This window comes from Hipposideros armiger, unplaced genomic scaffold, assembly GCF_001890085.2.
Source record: "Hipposideros armiger isolate ML-2016 unplaced genomic scaffold, ASM189008v1 scaffold_294, whole genome shotgun sequence".
NCBI classification, from domain to species: domain Eukaryota; kingdom Metazoa; phylum Chordata; class Mammalia; order Chiroptera; family Hipposideridae; genus Hipposideros; species Hipposideros armiger.
In genome coordinates, this window is record NW_017731644.1 from 1,731,725 (window position 1) to 1,755,401 (window position 23,677).

At 32.1% G+C, this 23,677-nt stretch overlaps 1 protein-coding gene across 1 annotated transcript in view; it reads right to left on the minus strand.

The window, feature by feature from the left end:
* The window catches only part of CNTLN (centlein), a 276,595-nt gene that overhangs the window by 56,367 nt on the left and 196,551 nt on the right, over positions 1-23,677 (minus strand). Inside the window, exons 15-17 of the mRNA XM_019659078.1 lie at positions 23,137-23,317; positions 18,124-18,217; positions 17,802-18,025 (exon numbers count right to left, since the gene is read on the minus strand). Coding sequence (XP_019514623.1) covers positions 17,802-18,025; positions 18,124-18,217; positions 23,137-23,317 — 499 coding nt within the window. The remainder of the gene's footprint in view (positions 1-17,801; positions 18,026-18,123; positions 18,218-23,136; positions 23,318-23,677) is intronic.

Sequence of the window (23,677 nt, forward strand, 5' to 3'; positions counted from 1 at the left end):
AGGGTCACAGGAGTATGGTTTCTGGGAAGTCTGTGGAGGAAATAGCTGGTGGCAGAAGGATGCTTTCCAGTCCATGAAGGGGCAAAGGTTAGATGTCAAATGTTGGAAAAGGTCAATCAGTAACCAGAGTATAAACTGAGGGTCAGTTCCTATCTATAACAATAGTGGAGTCTGTTATTTTTCTTTTTCTTTTTGAAACCCAAAGACTTTGACAGTCAAAGTAGGGAAAAGCAATTATTAAGTGGGAATAGTCTGTTTCCAATTACTTCCCCCAAATCTTTAATCTTGAATTCTGCATAGGACTGAGAATATTGAGTGAGGTTATTTCATGTTAAATACATAAATAAATTCATTTATATCTCACAATCAGATTATTCTGGTTCACACACTTACGTAGAGGCAGCAATTTTTAAATCTTATAATTGTGATTTTTAAAAATGATAACATAATTTTGTTACCAGAATTAAGGCAAAAAAGACTAGAGAGAATATTCTAGTTGAACAATATCTATGTAAATTCTATAGGCAAGAAATTCCTAAAAGTCACCATGATCTTAATGATATTTCTCCCTCCTGTGAGTAGAATCAATATTCTTCCATTGGGACTATTCTTCTTTTACAAGGAATAAAACTAAAAGAAATAAAATTCTGTATGTTGTACATGTACAAAACTAAAAGCACATTTAATTAAAATATCATACGAGTTACAAAGAAAATTACACGGGTTTCTAGGTCACTAGCAGAATATTTTCCATACAAGTACTTATCTACAAAGATAAATGGTTCAGATTAATAACTCTTTCAAGTTAGTAACACGTGTTTTAAATTTAAAGCATGAGTTTTCCTTTGTTATGATACTTGAGATCTTCAAGAGAAAGAATTAAAAATTAAAAACCACTAACCAAAAAAAGAAAAAGAACAAGGATCTTAGGCAGAGATAAAATTATTTATGTAACAAAATATCTTATGAAAAATACACTGAGTTACTACATCACTCATTTATAAGCCATTTTCTGACAAATGCAGTTACTAAAAGCCTACAGTATGTTTCACAAAATGTCAAGCAAATGAAGGTAAGATAGAGGACTTTTTACCAATGCTTTTGCTAGTAGTTAGACTTCAGTAGCCTTTAGAGACCATTAAGTACCCTTTGGCTAATTGGCCAATGGTAGATTAATCCTCTTTTTATTCTAGCAGCACTATTTTAATACCCTTTACACTCTGTCAGTATAGTGTCTGAATGACAAAATAATATTGTGCATGAATAATAAGCAGAAAAGTTAAATTAACATTTCATGTTTCACATGCCATACCTATGTGTCAGAAGAACTTTCTTTTTAAGTCACTGACATTCAACTTTTTAAAACAATCTCATGTTGACATCTTATTGGGGTGAATCTTCCTAATTACTGCTAATTGCCGATCAAGAAAAAAACTCTATTCATGAAGTGCAGTTGTCTGGTGCAGATGAGCCCAGCTCCAGGATGCATATTAAAGACAAAGCATGACACTGAAGGTACTACTTTGTTATCAGGTCATACTAAATATGGTTTGCAATTAACAAAGCAGTTTTTTATGGTACTGAAAATGCCAATCTGTCTTGATACGTTCAAATTAGATTCTATCAAAGAAATATGGATATATGCATATGGATAAGAGATATGCTACTCTCAGTAACATTTACAAGGAGTAAAATTAATTCAATGCCCTTAACACTTTGTAATGTAAGTTCTAGGTAATGCCCAATTAAATAGTTATTTTGTAAACATGTTTGAATATGATTTCTCAAAATGAAAATCAACACTATTATTTCAAATGTCAAATTGTGTAAAACAGTTTACTAACACTTTAATTGTCAAAACAGCCCCAAATACTGAAAATATTTAACATTATCTTTTAATTTGTTTTAATGGCTTTGACATTATAGGCATTTATAGTAAATATTAATCTATGTGATATTAGCAACATAGCATGTTTCAAAATAATTTGAATAACTAAACTAATGAACTGGACTAAATTAAACCACATCACTTAAACTTCTCTCCTCACAATTATGGAAAAAGAATTAGCAAAAATGGGGCAGCCGGTTAGCTCAGGTGGTTAGAGTACAGGCTCATAACACCAAGGTTGCCGGTTCGATTCCCACATGGGCCACTGAGCTAACTGAGCTACGTCCTCCACAACTAGATTGAAGACAACTACTTGACTTGGACCTGATGGGTCCTGAAGAAATACACTGTTCCCTAACAAAATTTCTCAAAAAAAAAAATTAGCAAAAATGTATGATATGTGAAGTTTGGAAAATTAACTAATAAAACTGACTTTCAAGTATTCACAGAAGAACAATATTTGATATATTCATAGCAAGAAGAGCTCAACAGCAGGCTCGCTGTTATTTCAAATCATCTATTCTATTTATGAAAATAAAAGCTCCCTTGACACTTGCCAAATACTAAATACAGACAGATATGTGGAATCAAACATATATCCAGAATAATTTATAATCATCAGTACCATAAGAATTTCTCAATGTTCATATGATAATATTATCAGTTTGGTTTCAGCCCTCTTAGACATTTGATCAACACAAGTCATTCTTACTAATGATCTTAAAAAGTTATCACACATTCCCATTCTGATTCCCTTCCCTTAGCAGCACTTCTCAGCCTTCCTAATGCCGCAACCCCTTAATACAGTTCCTTATGTTGTGGTGACCCCCAACCATAAAATTATTTTCGTTGCTACTCTATAACTGTAATTTTGCTACTGTTATGAATCGTAATGTAAATATCTTTTTGTTTTCTGATGGTCTTAGGCGACCCTTGTGGAAGGGTCTTTCGACCCCCAAAGGGGTCGTGACCCACAGGTTGAGAACCGCTGCCTTATAGGAATGAGAGAGGATGGCAGTGTCATCTGATATCCCAAAGCAGAAACTGAGCAATATCTCTCTAAACCCCTTTTTCACTCTCCTTCGCCTGCTTTATATAACTTAAATTCAGCTAATCAAGATAGAAATATCTATTCCTCCCATGTATCATATATACATATCCTCTTTAATTGTATTCTTCTTTTATCCATTTTGTCAATATTTTTTTCAGTCACTTAAGTTTCGGGGGGACAGGAGGACAAGAATCCACCCTAATTAAACTACTCAAAGAATAGAGAAGAAAGAAAATAATAATAAACATCCCAAAATCATCAAAAATAATAGTTGGTGTTTCAGGGTGATATTAATACTATATCTGTATCTGAGTAAAGAACAGCCATAAAATGTCAAGTGAAGTTATAGTGATTGAGTTATCTGGAAAAGGGGCTATCTAACTCTAATACCTGCAGAAGTCTCATGAAGACTACCTCATCCTCATCTAATTAAACTTGATTTTCCTAAGCAACAGATTTCAAAACTTTTATCTGATTGTTTTTCCATCACAGTGGACTGATATTACGTCTTACTGTACTATATTTTATTGCACAAAATGATGTACTAGTCTCAGGAAATTATTTCACATATAGTATTGCTACTAAATGGAAGTGAGAGTCTAGACAATTAAAAATTGCTCGTAATACTTAATTCTTATATAGACTTAAAAAGGCATTGATAGTTAAAATAATTTTTGCCTTCTAAAAATTTATAATAGATTATGATATTTCTTTAATTTATATTTTAATAAGAGCTCATTTTCAATTAATAAACCTCTAAAACTCATGTCTATGAACATTAAATTTATTTTAATTATATTGGAATCAATTTATAGTAATAATACATTATCATGCTAATATAAAGTATTACCAACTTTTTGGGGAATAAACCCAAAAGCTAAAGATAATCATTTCTAGTTCCAAATTTATATATTCAAACTAATAAAATAATATCAATTTCTAAGTACATGTTCTAAATATAAGAGCATCTTAATCCTTAGAATCTGAAATATTTTACTGATAAAGTCAATAGTTAACTCTATGTCTTTCCTCAGGTATACTACATGTAAGGTCTATAAACAAATTACTCGGATAAACACCAGTTGGAGAATTTTTAAAAATCATACAACTCATTACAAATTTAACAGCTGCACTACTAAACATTCATGTGATGTTTATTAAATCTGTTATCATACCCTGCTAAAATCCTCAAGGGAAACAACTTAATAATGTTTGTTTCTATTCCCTGTGCAAGTTTCATAAGGTTCAAGAGAGTAAAGAAATGGACATTCCTTTAAAAATAATGGTTTTTGCAATCTTTGGATCTGATAAAAGGTTACTGATATCACTTAAAATGGAATTGTTGTCATTAAGAATTAATGTATGTGAAAACTACTAAAAAAATTACCTTTCATGGCATAGAGCAGAAATTTCTTTTAAAGGAGTAAATAAGAGATTTACAAAGCTTGGACTTAGGTTATATTACTCAAGATATTTCTCATAGGTTTCTTGAAAAGCTTTTTTTTTCCAGCACAAAAATTTCACATGGGAACTTCTTCCATCATGCTTCACTTCATTTTCTATTTAGAATTATCTTTTGTTTATCATTATTATTTTCAGAGAAAGGCTTGACCTAATAGAGTTGTCATTCAGTACATTATCTTAGTCAGTCATGCTATGTGAAGTATGATTCATACAGATCTTTAGAAAGAGAGTAGTCTGGAGTTCTTTTTATTGTTATTAATGGAACTGGCTTCTCTGCTTTTCTACAATATCAGTGATTCTCAAAAGTACATACTACCTAGATATGTATTTTGGAAATTAACGGGGACACTTTTGAGTACCACAATGATTTACACTGAAATGGGTGAGAGCCAGTAATGCTAGAGGTACCGCAAAGATGAACTGCAATGTGTAGATCAGTCCTACTCAACAGAAACTGCCCCATATCCTGCATGACTCCAAATTTCCTGCCTATTATTCACGTAGATGAAAAATATGCATATAATAAAATGAACCTAAATCCTAATCAAAAATTACTTGTAAACAAAGCATTTTCCCCTGAGGTCCCAGAAATTTATAAACCATGTAACTCAAGGGAAGACTGGGAGATGAGAAAGAAAAATCCCTTTCTTCTCTGGGGTCTAAACTATAAAGATGTTGCTACATGGCCAGTATCCATGACCATGGAGAAAGCTAGTTTGACAGGAAGAGATGTTAGATAAAGAGAAACTTGAAAGATATTTGCGTGTCTGCTTCCAGTTATCACTACTTTTCCCAAGTCTATTCTCTTCAGTTCACTTTTTGATTTTGTGAGCTTTTTTCCCCTATTAGTTTGAATTCAATTTCTGTTATTTGCTATCAAGAGTCCTGCTAATAAAGCTTTTTAAGAGAAGTTAACAACCTTTTCTCAGGTGTCCTATGGCCTCTGACACTGTTGACCAACTACTCTCTTCTTCTTGTTAGAAACTTTCCCTCCCTGTTCCTGCACTACAGCCCTGTCCTACTTTCCCCTTCTCCGGCTCCTCGCCTGCTCATGTATCACACAGTCCCCCAAACTAGTCTGGCTGCAGAGAAGTGGTCCACCTCCGGCATTCCTTCTCTGGGATAATGGCATCAATAGGCTTCTTCGTTTTTAGGAAATATTTCAAATATGCAATAGATATACAAAGAGAAGTGTAATGAATGCCCATATAACAATCACTCAGCAAAGATAATGTTATTACCAACACCACTGAAGGCCATGAACCTTTCTTCTCTGACTCTCCGGAAATAATCACTATCCTGAATATCTTTGGTATTTATCATTCCCTTACATTTCTTTATACTTTTAATACATGTATGTACTTCTAAAAAACATATAGCGATTTTAAGACATTCCTTTTTCATATCTTAACATCTCTAAATTTTACACTCAAATATCCTACTGCCCACTTGATACCTTCACTTCAGTGACAAATTACCACTTGGGTACAATGGTAACTGTCATTTATTTTAGCCCGTAGGGATTTACTTCTTTTTTTGGCAAGTTCTGGTATTCATTTATTTTATATTTGCTATATTTTATTCAGCTTTCTTGGTGTGTTTTCATATGAAGTTCCCCCCCACAATATTTAGTATATCAGATTTTTACAAATATACTCTATAATCATCTTTCTAATTGTTAATTATAATCCTGGCAGGTATCTTTAATATTTGACTTTTTTTAACCTTCCCATGTATATGACTGGTCATCAAACTATGTGTAATATCACTGCAAAATATCTTGTTTTTTCTAACTCTTTCTACTTCTATTAGCATTGCCTAGATGTTTATCTTTTGCCTTGATATTTAAACAATGTCTTATCTAGTTGTTTACATTTAAACTCTGTCCTCTCAAACTTCAGTCTCAGTCCTCACTGTATACTAGAACCACCTCAGCTTTTAAAAACTATCAAAGTGCAAGGACTGCCCCCAGATATTAATTTAATTAGTCTAGGAAAGGGCTTGGGCATAGTTATTTTTAAATACAACCCAAGTGAGGCAGCATGTAGCTAGGTTTGAGAACCACAACTATACCAGATTACTCACTATTCTCAACAAACTGCATTCACCTTGATGCCTTTTCAAGCTTTCCATCTTCTAATGGCTTTTTTCCACACACACAACTTTCAAAATCAAACCAAAGTTTAATTCTAAAGCCAAATGCCACCTTCAAAAGCATTATTAAATAATGACAGCGATAAATGGCTGTCTCTCTCCACCCATTACATGTCCATGGTACACTTTTCTCTCTCTCTCTCTCACACAAACACACACACACACACACACACACACACACACACACACACACACACCCCATGCTATATATATCAGTTTCCTTGTACTGTGATACTTATGTCCAACTCCCCTATTAGTGTTTTATATAGGACAAGGACCATGTTTAATTTGTTGCTGGATATCCCATTTTTAGAGTGCCTTATATGTATTAGGTGCATTAAAGTAATTGAATTGTAGCAAATATAAACACATATATCTATCCATATGCAAACCAAACTCTAAAACATATGAATATTTAAATATAATAATCCCACAGTGAGAAAAATGTTATAGTTTGTTACTTCTAGGCCTATTGATATTTTAATGAGACATACTTACCTGAAAGCATATTGATGCAAAGAATGAAAACACTACTAGGAATATAAGACTGCAATATACGGTAACACTGTTCATTAGAAATAGAAAATACATTTCTAACTGTTATTCAGATCACATTTTCTCAGTATTTTCTGTGGTAAGATCACAAGCGAATCTGAAAACAGTATAAGTATGATTTTACAGTACATAGTATTCTAAGTCATAATAATAGTTCCTTACGAAGTCTAATATAAAACACAGACATTCTGTTAACAAATATCACTTGGTTCATCTAGCAGATAGGACGGAGGAATAAGACAGTCACGTCCAATTCCACATGGATTCTCGGCTCAGATTCTGGTTTTTGCACAGTTTACCTTGCGAACATGATCCGAGTGACATTTCACAAATTCCTGGATAAATGTTGCTACACTCTGCTAGGAGAGAGACAGGCTATGTCATGCACAGATCAATAATAGCACTGTGTTTCATCAGCCTCAAAAATCAAAAGTGCTTCATCTGGCAAAAGCCATGGCCCTAGAGAATCTGACATATATAAACTGAATACCCTACAGGAATGTGTACTACACAAGCTATTGGGGTAAAATAAAAGAAAACTCTGGAGATTAGCAACGAAGTACAGTAAGAGAGTAGTTTTCTACTTTGTTATTACTAGAGGTGTGAAGACAGATCACAAAAATGGAAATGAGGCTATTTAAAATTCTACATTGCCTGACAGAAAAAGAAAAAAATGAGTCCAGTACAATTTAACACCTTCAATCTTTTGAATAAGAGTTACGTAAACAAAGATAAACTAAAGACAAATGTAAGCTTAGGCTACAATAGCAATCATATAAATCTACATAGATGAAAATGTTTTAATGGAGACCCATATAATCTGGCCCTTTTAGAATTATAGGGTTTGCTAAAAAGACTCTTTAGATTTAGTAGTTGGTATGCTTAATATTTGTATGCTAGATTAACCTAAAAACCCAAGGCATTTGTTGAATGAGTTATGCTCTATTGTTTTCAATTCCAGGTCTGACACTTGGCAACAGTCTTTTTTGGGGGGATTGATTAAACAAATGTAAGATACATTGGTTAATGTAATTTGACAAGAGATGAAGCAAAATTAAAAACTCAAAACCTAACAATGAACCTGCTTTGTATAAGCTTGCTGTTGCCAAAAAAAAGTTTCTGAGAACAAAATCTGCTGCTGCAGAATTTAGCAATGTCTGACTCAGAGGGCAGGGGAATCGAGAATGCATCAAGATATCAGAGGAGATACTGATGTTTAATCACAAAATAAATAGCATTGTATATTTATGACATGTATGTATAAAGATTATATTTAGTTCTTGAATTACTTCCAGTGAAGGAGTAAAGGTAAAGACAGATCAAAGGCTATTAGGCAGCAATGGTCATACATGGGAACCAACTGTGGGTTCCTGGAGTACATGGTAAAATCCACATTCTAGCAAAATTATTCTGGCAACAGTACATGGGAAGAAATGAGGAAGAAACTAGCGAGGCCAGGTAGGAGAACATTATAGTATTCGAAAAGGAGATATGTACCTGGTAGCATTAGAAATGGTAATTGAAGAGGAAAAAAAAACAATAGGATTTGGTTGTAGATTTGATTTAAGGGTCAAAAAATAAAGAGGAGTCAAAGATGATTAAGAGGAAATATTTTAAAAGAGGATATGGTTTGGGGAAATTAATTTTGTTCTGTTTTGTTTGGAACATGGTCAGTTTGTGATGACAGAGAACCAAAAGAAAATGTCTTCTATAGTGACCTGCTGTTAACAATGCTTGAGTCTGTCACAGGGAACTTCTGTTTTAAGTTAAAAGCCTTATATATTAGCATGGTTTAAAAAGACTTAAAAGCAGATAAATAAGGTGTTCCCACTATGGCTCCTCTTTTGTATATTTTTATTGCCTAATTCCACATTTGGTTCATACATTAAGTTTTAAGCAGATTTATTTTTAATTATTACTACAAAGTGGTAGTTTATTTTCTTCGTTAAACAGATCTAGAATATAAAAATACAGAACCCAGTATCTAACATCTGAGGATATTTATTCATAGAGCATTTCTCTATTTTCAAATAATCTATGATAAGAAACCTTCACTGTCTCAAATCTTTTATAAAAAGGGCTAGAGTAAAATCATAAATATATTTTTAAAAAGTAAATAACAATTTTAAAAGGTAACACAACAATTACAGTTTTTAATCATTTAACCTACACACTTTTTTTATTCTAGAACACTAAAATAACTTTCCTTTCTTAGTATAATTGAGTATTATTGAGAATGTATTATCTGGAAGTGCATATCATAGTGAAGAGTGCACAATATTTAGAGTCGGAAAAACACAATTTCAACAATATCTCTATCAGGTACTAGTGAAGCAAACATGGACAACTTAATTAAACTTTCTGGATCTCAATTTAATTATTTTTTAAGTGAGAATAACTATGTCACAGGTTTGTTAAGATTAAACAAGAAAAAATAAAATCATTTTGTAAATGCTTACACTATTTAAACATAATCCACTGCATTCTTTACTCAGCACATTTTTAATATTTTGTTCAATGTTGGATACCTCACTTTACAGGTAATACAGTTAAAGTTTGGGAAAAATGATATATAAATATTGAAAGAATGGTCATCTGGTATAAGCTGAAAACCTTTCACAACACACAGAAATTATAGGAAAAATGTAAATCTTATTTTAAGTGTATTGCTGGAGAAAAAAAGAAAGGGAAATGCTCATGCTAGAATAATAGGGTGACTGAGGGGCAGTGAGCATGCGACTAGAGCAGCAGTTCTCAACCTGTGGGTCGAGACCCTTTTGGGGGTCGAATGACCCTTTCACAGGGGTCACCTAACACCATTGGAAAACAAAAAGATATTTACATTACGATTCATAACAGTAGCAAAATTACAGTTATAGAGTAGCAACGAAAATAATTTTATGGTTTGGGGGTCACCACAACATGAGGAACTGTATTAAGGGGTCGCGGCATTAGGAAGGTTGAGAACCGCTGGACTAGAGTTAGGGTAGCACTCACAGAGTGCAGGTTAGCAGGACCAGTACTCAAGATTTGTGGGAGCAGGAGGTGAGACTTTGACTTTGGGCCCAAAGAAGCAGAAATGGAAGGTCCTTTGAAGTGATGTAATGTCAGTTAAAGGGTAGACAAAAAAAATGCCTGTTAGGACAGAAAGTTAATAAGGAAGTTGTTGGTCTGATTAGGATCAGGGTAGAGTAAAAAATTATTCATTCATTCTCTGCTGAGGATGCGTGTGTCTGTAACTGTACCTAATTTGGGCTTCAAATACGTCAGTGTGGACCAGGAACCCTTAACCCTGAGAATTAGCATAAATACAGATCACTAATGAATGGCAAAAGCAAATAAAAGCAGTCTGAGTGAATGTTCCCAAAACACAGGCTTCAATGAACTACCATAGAAAAAACATATCCAATTAAAGATGAGCTGAGAATCAAAATTGTAAAACACAAGTAGAAACATCCTCTCCTGGCTGAGAGTAAGCAGAAATAGCCAAAAAGAAGAACAGAATCTCAAGAACATGTAATAAGAAAAAATATAAAGAATGTTTAAAATGATTTTAAAATATAAAAGAAAAAACTAAGTCTCCAAAAAAAGAACTAGATTCCATGGGAAAAAATAAAAAGCAGATTCTAAAACCCTAAGTAGAATTTGTAGAATATATATATATATATATATATANACACACACACACACACACACACACACACACACACACACATACATACACACACACATACACACACACATATATATGTGTATACATATACATATATATTGCAACAAAAATAGAATGGGAGTAATATGTATTTTTCATATATAGATACTTTCAACAAAAAATAAAGTGGGACTAAAATTTAGAGCTTGGCTATCTCAAAAAAATAAGGTAAGACAGAAGGAGTTTCAATTGGTTTAGTTTTTTTGTTCATTTTTAAAAATTGTATTTCATTTTAACTACTGGTTTGGAATTTATACACTTTGTCATTTTCATTTCTCTTATTTTATATTTCATATTTGCTATTTCCATATCTTTCAGTGATGACTTTATAATAATTGAGATTATTTTTAGTTCACTGATTTTCTCTTCAGCCATGTCTAGTTTGCTATTAACTAGTCTAATCTTCCTTCAAAATTTTATCTTCACTTCTAAATCTCATCATTCCTGATAGTCTCTTATTGTTTGCTCATTTTTTGTGATTATGTAACATTGCATGCACTGCTATTTACTATCACAGTTTCAGTATCTAAAGTTCTTAGGGCTATAATTTTTTTTTACTTCCTGTGTCTGATAACTCTCACACACAGTGGCTCGCTTCTGTGTGCACATGGTGATCTTTAATGTAAGTTTATATTGGCACGAGGATCTGGCAGTTAAATTGAAGACACTTCCCTCCAGAGTAGATATATACGCTTGCTGCCAGGAGCCGAGGCAGCCCTGGATTGATGCTGACTCTGGTTCATCTCCCTAGTCCTGCTATCACGTCAGAAAACATGTTATCCAGGTTACAGACTACAATGCTGCAGTAGCACCTAAACCTGGGCATCTCTGTATCTTCTGCTTGCTTACTGGTTATTGCTCCTAGCTTATACTTTGTTCTTTCTTGGGTTCAGTGTGAGTGGTACACCCTGGAGATGTCTTCTATTTTCTGAAAATTCAGCATTGCATCAAAAAGTAAACACGTATTTATAACCACGCAATACAGATTTCATCCAAGAGATCTAAACATAGCCAGTATTATGGAATTCATTATAAACATGTTTCCATGTATTCCAGAAATATACTGGATTGTTGGAAAAGTCATGACACATTTTTGCAACAAAAATCATAGAAAAAATACATCATGACTTTTCTGACAACCCAATATATATTTATATATTTTGACAATCCATTATACGATTAATCATAATTATTATAATAAACTAAGTGCTGCTGAACATTCCCTTCCAAATTATTATGATAAGCAACATTATGTGAATGATCGTTATGGATCCCTGTGAACCAATTGGATTATTTTATTTAGATGATAATATAGTCTAAATATAAAACTCCTGGGTCAAAGTGTATAGGTAGTTAAAATTGTAATTCCTAAATCAGGTCCCTAAAAATTGTCTCAACCACTGTCCCACCAGCTGAACGTGTGAGTACTTGATTCCACAAACTCACCAATGCTGGGCATTAGTAAGCTTTTTACTCTCCCAACCTAACAATGTTTCCTTGCTAATTTGTTTTGCAATTATTTAAGTATAATCATGTTGAGTTACTTCTTATGGAATTTATGAAAACTGGCTATGTCTAATTATTCTTTTAAAACTGTCTACTCATTACCTTTGTACATTTTTCTACTGGGTGTTCATCATTTTCCTATCATTTATTAAGTGCTACCATCCTTTCAAACATTTTGAAAACACTTTATTAGAACATTGATTATTTATTTCTTGGTTTTTAATATGCTTAATGATGGCAAACCTCGAACAATGAGAACGACTTTATTTTTTATGGACAAACTTTGTTCAAAACAGTATAATACGTAAATGATAGATGCATATAGGTATAGAAATGAATTTGTAATTTAAAAAAATGACAGTGCTACTGAATTCAGAGCTTAGATTCCTCAGAAACTATTTTAAATTATTGAAATAATAGTATGTTTATAAAGTTAACCTAATTTCCTCATTGTCATAATTTGAATATCAAGCTATACTACTGTTAAATGTCCCCTTGTAGGCTGAGTTAGGACTAAACTAAAGGGTAACCCAGCTACCTAATAAATTATATCCCAGTGTCCCCATTTAATTTCTCCAAAATAATTTTCATAATTTAAAATCACCTCATTAATTTGTTTGCATGTTTACTATTCATCTCTCCTAAAATACAATACCAATTTCATGAGGGCAGGGTCATTCTCTATTAGTGATTGCAGTTCTATCTCCAGAAATAAAATATTATAGGTGTTAGGCCAACTATATCAATAATCAATTTGAATGTCAAAGTCCTAAATGCTCTAAATGTACCAATAAAAGACACAGGTTGTCAGAGGAGATAAAAAAATAAGACCCAAATATATGTTGTCTACAAGAAACTCACTTTAAATGTAAACACACATATATATTAAAATTAAATGGATGAAGAAAAATATATCATCCTAACACTGTTCAAAAGAAAGCAAGAGTAGCTATATTAAGTACAGAGAGAAGACTTCAAAGCAAGGAAATTTATCAGGGATAAGAAAGGGTATTACATTATGATAAAGAAGTCAATTCTCCAAGAAGACTTAATCCTTCTGTGTATGAAACTAACAACAGAGCATCAAACTATGGGAGGCAAAAATTAATAGAATTGCAAAAGAAAATAAGCAATTTCACTATCATAGTTGGAGACTTCAACAACCTTCTATCAGAAATGGAGAGATCCATAGAACAGAAAAGCAGTGAGAACATAGTTTAACTCAACTGGAGTTCAAAATTAACTGTATATAACTGATGTCTATAGACTACTTCATCTAACAACAGCAAAATACACATTCTTCTTTACCTAACCACAGAAAGATATATATTCTTCTCAAGCTCACATGAAACAGCACCGAGATAGACCACATTCTGGGTCATAAAGCACACACTGACAAATTTAAAGACAGAAATAATGTAATGTGTGCTCTCAGATCTCAATGGACTTAAACTAGAAATCAATAACACTAAGATAACTAGAAAAATCCCAAAATATGTAGATTAAACAACATACTTCAAAATTACAACAAGGGTCAAATGAGAAATCTCAAAGGAAATTGAAAAATATTTTGAACTAAATGAAAATGAAAACTCAACTTATCAAAATTTGTGGGAAGAAGTGAAAGCAGCGTTTGGAAGGAAATTTATAGCATACAATGCATGTATTAGAAAAAAAAGATATAAATTATTTAAGTTTCCACATTAGGACTCTAGTAAAGAGGAGTAAATTAAATCTAAAGTAAACAGAAAAAAAGGGAATGGAATAGAAATTACAGCATAAATCAATGAAATTGAAAATAGGAAATCAATAGAGAAAATCAATGAAACCAAAAATGGTTCTTTGAAAAGATCAATAAAATTGATCAGTCCCTAGTCAGGATAAGTAGGCAAAAAAAAAAAGACAGGAGACACAAATTACTAATATCCGAAATGACAAAGGGGATGTAACTACAGATCCTTGGCTATTAAATTGATAATAAAAGAATACTATAAACAATTCTATGACCACAAATTTGATAACCTAGATGTATTAAACCAATTCCTTAAAACACATAATGTACCAAAACTCACACAAGAAGAAATAGACAATCTGAATAGACCTGTATCTATTAAAGAAATTGAATCAATAATTAATAGCCTTCTAAAATGAAAAGCAGCAGGCCTCCATTCACTGGTGAGTTTTACTAAACTAAAATTATACCAACACTTTACTTACAATATCTTTCAGAGGATACAAGCAGAAGGAATGAGTTAATTCCTAACTCATTCTATGACACCATAATTACCCTAATACCAAAATCACACAAATGATACAAGAAAACTATAGACCAATACCCTTATGAGCATAGATGTAAAAATCTTCCACAAAAAAAATTAGAAAATCAAATCCAACAATGTATAAAAATAATTATACACTATGACCGAATGGGATTTATCCCAGGAATGCAAGACTGGTAAAACATTTTAAAATCAATTAATGTCCTTCATATTAACAAGCTAAAAAATAAAAATCACACAATTATATCAATAGATGCAGAAAGTACTTGACAAAATCCAACACTCATTCAAGATAAAATCTCTAGATCATTAGGAACAGAGGGGGATATCCTCAACTTGATAAAGAGTATCTACAAAAACCCTACAGCTAACCTAACACCTAATGGAAAGAAATTTGAAGCTTTCCCACTAAGATCATGAACAAGGCAAGACGTCTCTTCTCACCATGGCTTTTCAACATACTTGGAAGGCCTAGCTAAGTCGACAAAACAAGAAAAGGAAATAGAAGTTATGCAGATTGGGAGGGAAGACATAAAACTGTCTCTCTTTCTTTTTCTGATAATGTGATTATTTTTGTAGACAACCCAAAACAATTGATAAACAAACAAACAAAATAACTGCTGGACCAAATAAATGATTAGAGATAGTATGGTTGGAGGATACAATGTAATACTTGCAATTAACAAGTGGAATTTGAAATTAAAAGCAAAACACCATTTACATTAGCATCCCTAAAAAAGGAGACACTTCAATATATATCTAACAAATATGTATAAGCTCTATATGAGAAAACTAAAAAACTCTGATAAAAGAAATTAAGGAAGTAAATAAATGAAGAGATATTCCATATTCATGGACAGAAAGACACAATATTGTAAAGATGTTTCTTCCCAATTTGATCTATAAATTCATTGAAATTCCAAAGTCCCAGGATGTGGAAATTTACAAACTTCTAAAGTTTATATGGAAAGGCAAAAGACCTAGATTAGTCAACCATATTGAAGGAGAAGAACAAAATTGCAAGACTTACACTACCTGACTTCAAAACTTACTGTAGAGCTACAGTCATCAAGATAGTGTGGTATTCACACACAAAAAATAGGTAAATAGGTCAGTGTAGCAGAATAGAGAGCCCAGAGATAGACCCACACAAATACAGTCAACTGATCTTTGACAAAAAAGCAAAGGCAATACAATGGAGGTAAGATAGTCTTCCTAACAAATTGTGCTAGAAGAACTGAATACCTAAAGGCCAAAAAATAAAAAATAAATCTAGACACAGACCTTACACCCTACACAAAAATTAATTCAAAACAGATCACAGACCTAAGTATAAAATGCAAAACTAAAAAACTTCTGGAATATAACACAGGAGAACCTCTAAATATCCATAGGTACAACAACAATCACTTTTTAGATGCAACACCAAAGGCATGACGCATGAAAAAATGTAAGCTGGACTTCATTAAGATTAAAACCTTCTGCTCTTTGAAAGACAATGTCGAGAGAATGAGAAGACCCATTCTGCCATAGGCTGGGAGAAAATATTTGCTAAAGACACACCTGATAAAGGACTGTTATCCAAAATATAGAGAGAACTCTTAAAGCTCAGCAGTAAGAAAACAAGCAACCCAATTAAAAAATGGGAAGAGATCCAAACACACATCTTACCAAAGAAGATGAACAGATGGCAAACACCCATTAAAAAGATGCTTTACATCATATGTCATCAGGGCTATTCAAATTAAAGTAACAATGAGATACCACTATACACCTATCAGAATGGACAAAATCCAGAACACTCACTACAATAAACACAGGTGAGGATGCTGAGCAATAGGAATCTCAGTCAGTCACTGCTGGTGGGAATACAAAATGGTATAGCGACTTTGGATGAGTTTGTTGGTTTCTTGTAAAACTAAACATACTCTTACCATATGATCCAGCAACTATGCTCCTTGGTACTTATCCAAAAGCACTGGAAACCTATGTGCATACAAAAACCTGCACATAGATGTTTATAGCAGCTTTATTAATAATTGCCAAAGCATTGAAACAATATGTCCTTTAGTAGATGAATAGATATATAAACTGTGGTACATCCAGACATGCTAGTAGTAGGCTTTATTAAATTGACTAGAGAATGATTTTTATTATATTATTCTGTCAGCAATGAATGTATTATTAGCAAAATTCATTCAGCTACTACTAATTCTCTTGATATTTTCTTATTTAAAACCAACATTTTAAAAAATGTTTTATTCAGATATAAATTCACATACCACTCTTCACCCATTTAAAATGTACAATTCAATGTTTAATAAAAAATCTTTTTAATAAAAGAGTGAACTTAAAAAAATAAATAAAACAGGAAAGAAGTCCATTTTGGAAACAGCCATTTGATTAAACTTGTTACTGCAATAAAACTTTTAAAATTTTAAGAATAATTTGTGGCTTAAGAAAGAAAAGAATAACCAGTTATGTTTAGTTAAACAGAAATTATGTTATAAACTTTTAGAGAATATGGCAATTGGTAATAATAAAAAGGAGTAAAACATCAAAAAAAAAAGAGAAAAAAAACAGATACACAAGGAACGATCTTTTTGGTTTCATTTGCCTTAAGTTTAAATTATGATAACCAGCAGTAAGGTATAATATGTCTAATAATTGTTGTAGAAAACTCAATTCACATGAATAAAAGAAGCATAAATAAGTTATAAGCATATATTAATATAGATATTTATATTAATAGCTTCACATTTTAAACTAGTATTTACAAGTAGAAACTGAAGTAATTACCAGTTAATAATGTGATTCGTAATGATAAATTCAAAGTTTTAGACATTGACAAATGGGCAAGCTAAACGCATTTATGGAGCCTGCTTTTAAATTCTAAGATATATTGCAATAAATACAATATAAAAGTGTTAAGATGAAAAGAAAAACTAAGCGGAAAAGGAATACTAGTGAAATGTTTGTCTTTTTGATTCCATGTTCTCTCCCTCATATAGATTGTTCCTTAATATGACCTTATTAAAGAAATCTAGGTATTAAACTAATTATATTGTGCCTGGGAATTATTTTTAAACTCATAGATATCTAACACTAATATGATCCAAACAACACATGCAAAACCAAATATGTACTTTTATAATATAGCCTATTATAATTTATTTTTAAAGTCCCCTTTACCTTTATTGTCTGTCTGTTTGTCTGAAATCGTTGCTCAGATACTTGCTGCTGATGAAGGAGCCTTTCATTGACTTCTTTATATTCTTTAACAGACAATTCTGCTGTTTTTTTGGCATGCTGAAGTACACTGTTTTGTTGTTGCAATGATATAATCCGTTCTCGTAATAAAATAATACTGCTACTTGATTTCTGGGAAGTTATATTTTTCCACTTTTCTCTGTTAACTGAGAAAATGTATCTTTGTTATAAAAAATAATGTTCATAATATTTTAACAATCACATTAAATTACAAAGGCACTGTTAATTTCATATGCATTCTTACCTCTGGTAGGAACTGTTGTATGTGAACTCTTTTGACTATCGCCATTCTTTTTTTGAAAAATTGGTTTTTTGGCTTTCTTGTGATGAAAATAATCCTAAATTTGAAGGTTTCATAAAAATTAGATCATTACTCAATAACAACCTCAAGTGAACCAACATAATAAATAATACTTTTTTACTTAAAAATATATTTATTTACGTAGCATTTTAAAAAAATCTAGATAAAATTCAATAATTGATACCAAGAACTCATAAATAATTTGTCACTGAAGTTGAGCTAGAAAGAAGAAGATATAGATACAAAATTAACCCCAAAGTAGTATAAATTTAACTTAGGGACTATTTAAAAAGTTAGGAGTAAATATAGTAAAAGCAACAAAAATAAAATATTATAATAATAACTTACTCTCTGGGAATCTAGATCCTTTTCTCAAATATTGTTCTGTGTTGTATGTAAATAGATGAATCCCTTCTGACAAATAAAGCTAAAATACTGTTGATGATAATACAATAAGTTTCCTTGAAACTATATGTTTTCCTCATGACATCCATTACTCTAAGGCTAAATAAAATAAAGCTATGTTGACTTTCGTTCTAAAACGTTTTACCAATTTAAAAAAAGCTGTCCCAAAGCAAAATTTTAAATAGGAATATGTTTCAAAATATTATAAATCCTAATAATAAAGTGTGTGGTCTGGTTTAAGAATTTATTGGCTGAGAAACAGGAACAATATCAATCTACAAAACTATTTCTTTAAAGAAGAGAATTTTTTTTCAAAGATCCCAATTCAGGAACAAATAAATAATTATAGTAAAATTGGGGTAAAAAAGTAAATTTAAACCAATTATACTTTGACAATGAGCCATATATTTTATGTTGACAGGTACATAAATTATACTATATTATATAAAAGCATGGCCCAAAGTAATAAAACTGATTTATTAACACAAATGCCAGAAGACCCCTATCTAAGAAAATGTTTTCCTTTGAAGTAATTACTTTCCTTTAAACTATGCTTCATTTCTCAAAATATTTTTGAAATGTCTCATTTGAACTTGTCTTCAGAACCAGTATATAAGATATATATTTTAAAAGTTTCATTGCTATAAGATTCAATTAATATTTAAGTGCTATTACTGAGCACTGTAAAAAGATCCAAAACAGAACTACCAAATTAAAAATATTAGTCACTAAATTAACTGGACCTAAAATAAAAAAGAACTGAATCTATATTTCCAGTATTATTACTAACTAGAAATTCATAAAAATTTTCATACTTTAAAATGAGCACAAAGTGTCTTTGTGACAATGCAAAATATTAAGGGAAATTCTGAGGTCAAAACTAAAGTGAAAGTAGGAACCAAGGGAGACAAGTAACCAACAAAGTATCCAACAAAATACAGGACAACTGATAATCCCCAACACAGAACACCAGATGGCATGAAAGCAAGCCAAGACCCCACTCAGGGTGACAAATTTGAGGTCACAAAGCTAGGACATTGTGTGTGTTAACAGTCTGTACCTTTTTTATTGCTGAGCAGTATTCCATGGTATAGATGCATCACGTTTTGTTTAGCCATTCAGCTAATGAAGAAAATTTTGGTTGTTGCCAGTTTTCAGCTATTACACATAAAGCTGTTATGATCATTCATGTACAGGTTTTTTGAATAAAAATAAATTTTATTTTTGTGGAATAAGTGTCCAAGAAAGAGATAGTTGGGTTGTATGGTAGGTGTATGATGAGGTTTTTTAAAAAACTGCCAACTGTTTCCCAAAGTGCTGTACCACTTTATATTCACACCAGAAATGTACGAGTGATCCAGAGACACTGTATCCTTGTCAGCATTTAGTATTGTCACCATTTTTTATTTTAGTTGTTCTAATAGATGTGTATCTCATCAGGGCCTTAATTTGCATTTATCTACTGGTTAATGATGTTGGACATCTTTATATATGCTTATTTGCCATCCATCTTTTTTGGTGAAATGTCTGTTCATGTTGTTTGCCCATTTTCTAACTGGATTGTTTAATTTTCTACTGTGACTGCATTAGAATTAAGATGTTCTGCTCCTCAAAAACTCCATTAAGAGCCTTGAAAAGGCACAGTATGGAGTTGGGCAAGATATCTACAATGTATATAACCAACCAAAGGCTCATATATTGGGTTATCGTAAAAGTCATGATGCATTTTTGCAACGAAAAACGTAGAAAAAATACGTCATGACTTTTCCGACAATCCAATAGAACCAACAAAAGGCACATAGGAGAACTCCTATAAATGAATAAGAAAAATACAGACAACTCAATTATAAAATGGGCAGAGATTTGAAGAGACAATTTGCTAAAGAATTCTAAATGGTCAATAATCAAGAGAAAGTACACAACACCTTATTAGTAATCACAAAACCATAGATTAAATCCAGATGACATACTTCAAAATACATAAAAAAGTGGCTGAGATGAGAAATACTAACATATCAAGTATCGATGAGGAACAGTAAAAATCCTCAGTCTGCTGGTAGGTACAACAAATTGATACAACACTTGGAAAATAGCATTCTCAACTAAAATCTTAGAAAAACATAATCAATGGTGCAATAATCCCACCCCTAGTATTTAATTACAGAAATGCCGACATGTATGCAACAGAAGACATGTAAAAGAACATTCATTGGAACATTATCTGCAAGAAATCCAAATTGAAGCAACCCAAAATTCAGCAGTAAACTAGATAAATAAATTGAGGTATATTCAGACAATGAAATACTATATACAACAATGAAAGTAAATGAATTCCACATAATATTGAATAAAAGAAGCCAGACACAAAAGAAGATATATTGTATAGAATCTATAAAATTTTAAAAACAGGGACAATTAACCATAACTTTAAACAAGATGAAATTATAAGGAAAAGGATATAAGTGATTAGGTTAAAGTTAAAATAACCGTTTGGGGTTACTGGGAAGTTCTGAAGTTCCAATAGTTTCAAAACACAATTGCTATAATTTGTTCAACGTTTATTTTCTGACTGCAAACAATGCATAAATCTATTCCAAGTAGTTTATATTATATTCTCTTATTATATGAATGGAATTATGAGTTACTTTTATTTCTAAACTCATTATACTACACATAAATGACTGCAACTAAACAAAATTCCCAGCCAAAAATATGTGGCAAAATAGGAGATTTATATAAAATCTATTTATCAATCAATGAATCAGCAGGCACTTAGCATATAATTCTTCATCTGAACTTTATTCTATTGGGTTGTCAGAAAAGTCATGACACATGTTTGCGACAGATGGTACTAGTTCATTTTTGGAAGTACTAGAGTCATTCGCATCTATCTTATTGCTATGTCATTGACAGCTGACAGTTCTAGCTTCATTCTAAAAAAAAATTAAGTGATTTGGTTGAGTTTTGGAGATTTTACAAAAATTTGAAGATGAAAGACCAAACTGGGCATTTTTGCCATATTTCACTGTTTTAATTTCATAAAGGGAAGAATGCGTGTCAAGCTTGTGAAAAGTTGCATAAAGTTTATGGAGAAAATGCTCTACAAGAACATCGGTGCCAATGATGGTTCACGAAATTCCGTGCTGGTGATTTTGATCTCAGAGACGCTCCTGAGTCAGGGAGGCCCACCGAGGTTGATGACGACAAAATAAAGGCATTGATCGAGTCAAACCCACATTACACGACACGCGAGAATGCAGAAACATTGAACATCCATCATTCAAGCGTTCACAACCACCTGAAGAAGCTGGGATATGTAAGCAAGCTTGATATTTAGGTTCCGCATGAACTCAAAGTTCATTTGACGGCGCGTATAAACATCTGCAATATGCTCATGAAACGTGAGGAAAACAATCCTCTTTTGAAGCTACTGGTAATTGGTGATGAGAAGTGGATTATTTACAATGTGGTGTGCAAACGGTCTTGGTTCCAACGTGATGATTCGCCTCAAATGACATCGAAAGCAGACATTCATCAGAGGAAGGTTATGCTCTCAGTGTGGTGGGATTTTAAAGGTGTTGTGTTTTTCGAGCTCCTACCAAGGAACCAAACAATCAATTTGAATATGTAACTGTTGGCAATCGGACAGTTTAAACAAATCTATCTTCCAGAAACATCCAGAGTTTAACTGTAAAGGAGTTGCGTTCCATCGCGACAACACGAGACCACACACAAGTTTGATCACCCGTCAAAAATTACTGGAGCTTGGATGGGATGTGTTGCCACACCCACCATACTTGCCTGACATTGCACCGTCAGACTTCCACTTGTTTCGCTCTCTTCAAAACTCCTTGTGTGGTATAACATTCAATTCAGATGAGGCTGTAAATTAGCACCTTGTTCAGTTTTTTGCAAATAAAGACAGGTCCTTCCATGAATGAGAAATTATGAAACTCACTGAAAGGTGGCAAAAGGTTATTGAACAAAACGGGCAATATATCATTGATTGATCTTTGTTCTTTATATAAATAAATGACCTTTGAAAAACATAGACAAAATATGTCATGACTTTTCCGACAACCCAATACTAGTAACTAAAATAGGTTTTTGTCATCTTTGAACTTTTTCTTCCAAAGTTCTTGCCAGATCTCAAATAATAAACACTTTTGGATTTGATTTTAGAAGAACCCTATAGGTTAATTAAAAGATGATTTTTTTATAACAAAATAAAATGACTGTTTTTCTGTTTGCATATACCTGAAAACAATAATGAGCTTACTTACTATCACCTCTATTTTGGGCACAGATATAAACCCCTTAAGATTTATATTTAAGAAAATATTATCTATTTCCATTTTATCTATAAAAAGATTGTAATACATTGGACTTGAAAATTATTAAAAAGTGCGTATTTTCACTGCATACCTCACAGAAAAGTTAATTTTTTAAGGATGTTAATTAAATTACTGGCAACAAAATTTGATTTAAGCTATGGAGCATAAGATAAAATTGAAAACATAGCTTATAATTAAGCAAAACTGTGTCATTTACCTTTGGGGTCTTGCCATCTGTATTTGAATGTATTTGCACTATTCCTTTTCCTTGCATTTGGCTGTCTTCTGTTTGATCACTCTCTTTCTGGTCTCTTCCATCTTCTGTAGGACTTACTTTCTGAGATGTTTCTACAATAATTGTTCCCAAATTTTGAGAGCTCTGTGTTTCAGAATCACTGCTTTTGGAAAAAAGTGTGTGTGTTGAGGGGGTACATAAAATCCAAGAAGAAAAGTAGTCAAATATAACTCTAAGTTCAAGACCAAATAATATAATAGCACATATTGCATATAAAACTATACGTTTAATTTGAGCATTTACTGGTTCTCAATGTTGAGAAAAATTAGTCTAAATATATTTTATTTAGAGCATTTTGATTTGAGCATTTACTGGTTCTCAATGTTGAGAAAAATTAGTCTAAATATATTTTACAAAATTGTAAAATCTCATGCAGAAATTAGATTATTTAGTATCAACTGCCTACTATCACCACTTCTATAGTATTTCTATAAGTGTTAACTCAGGAAGCATAAGTTTTATC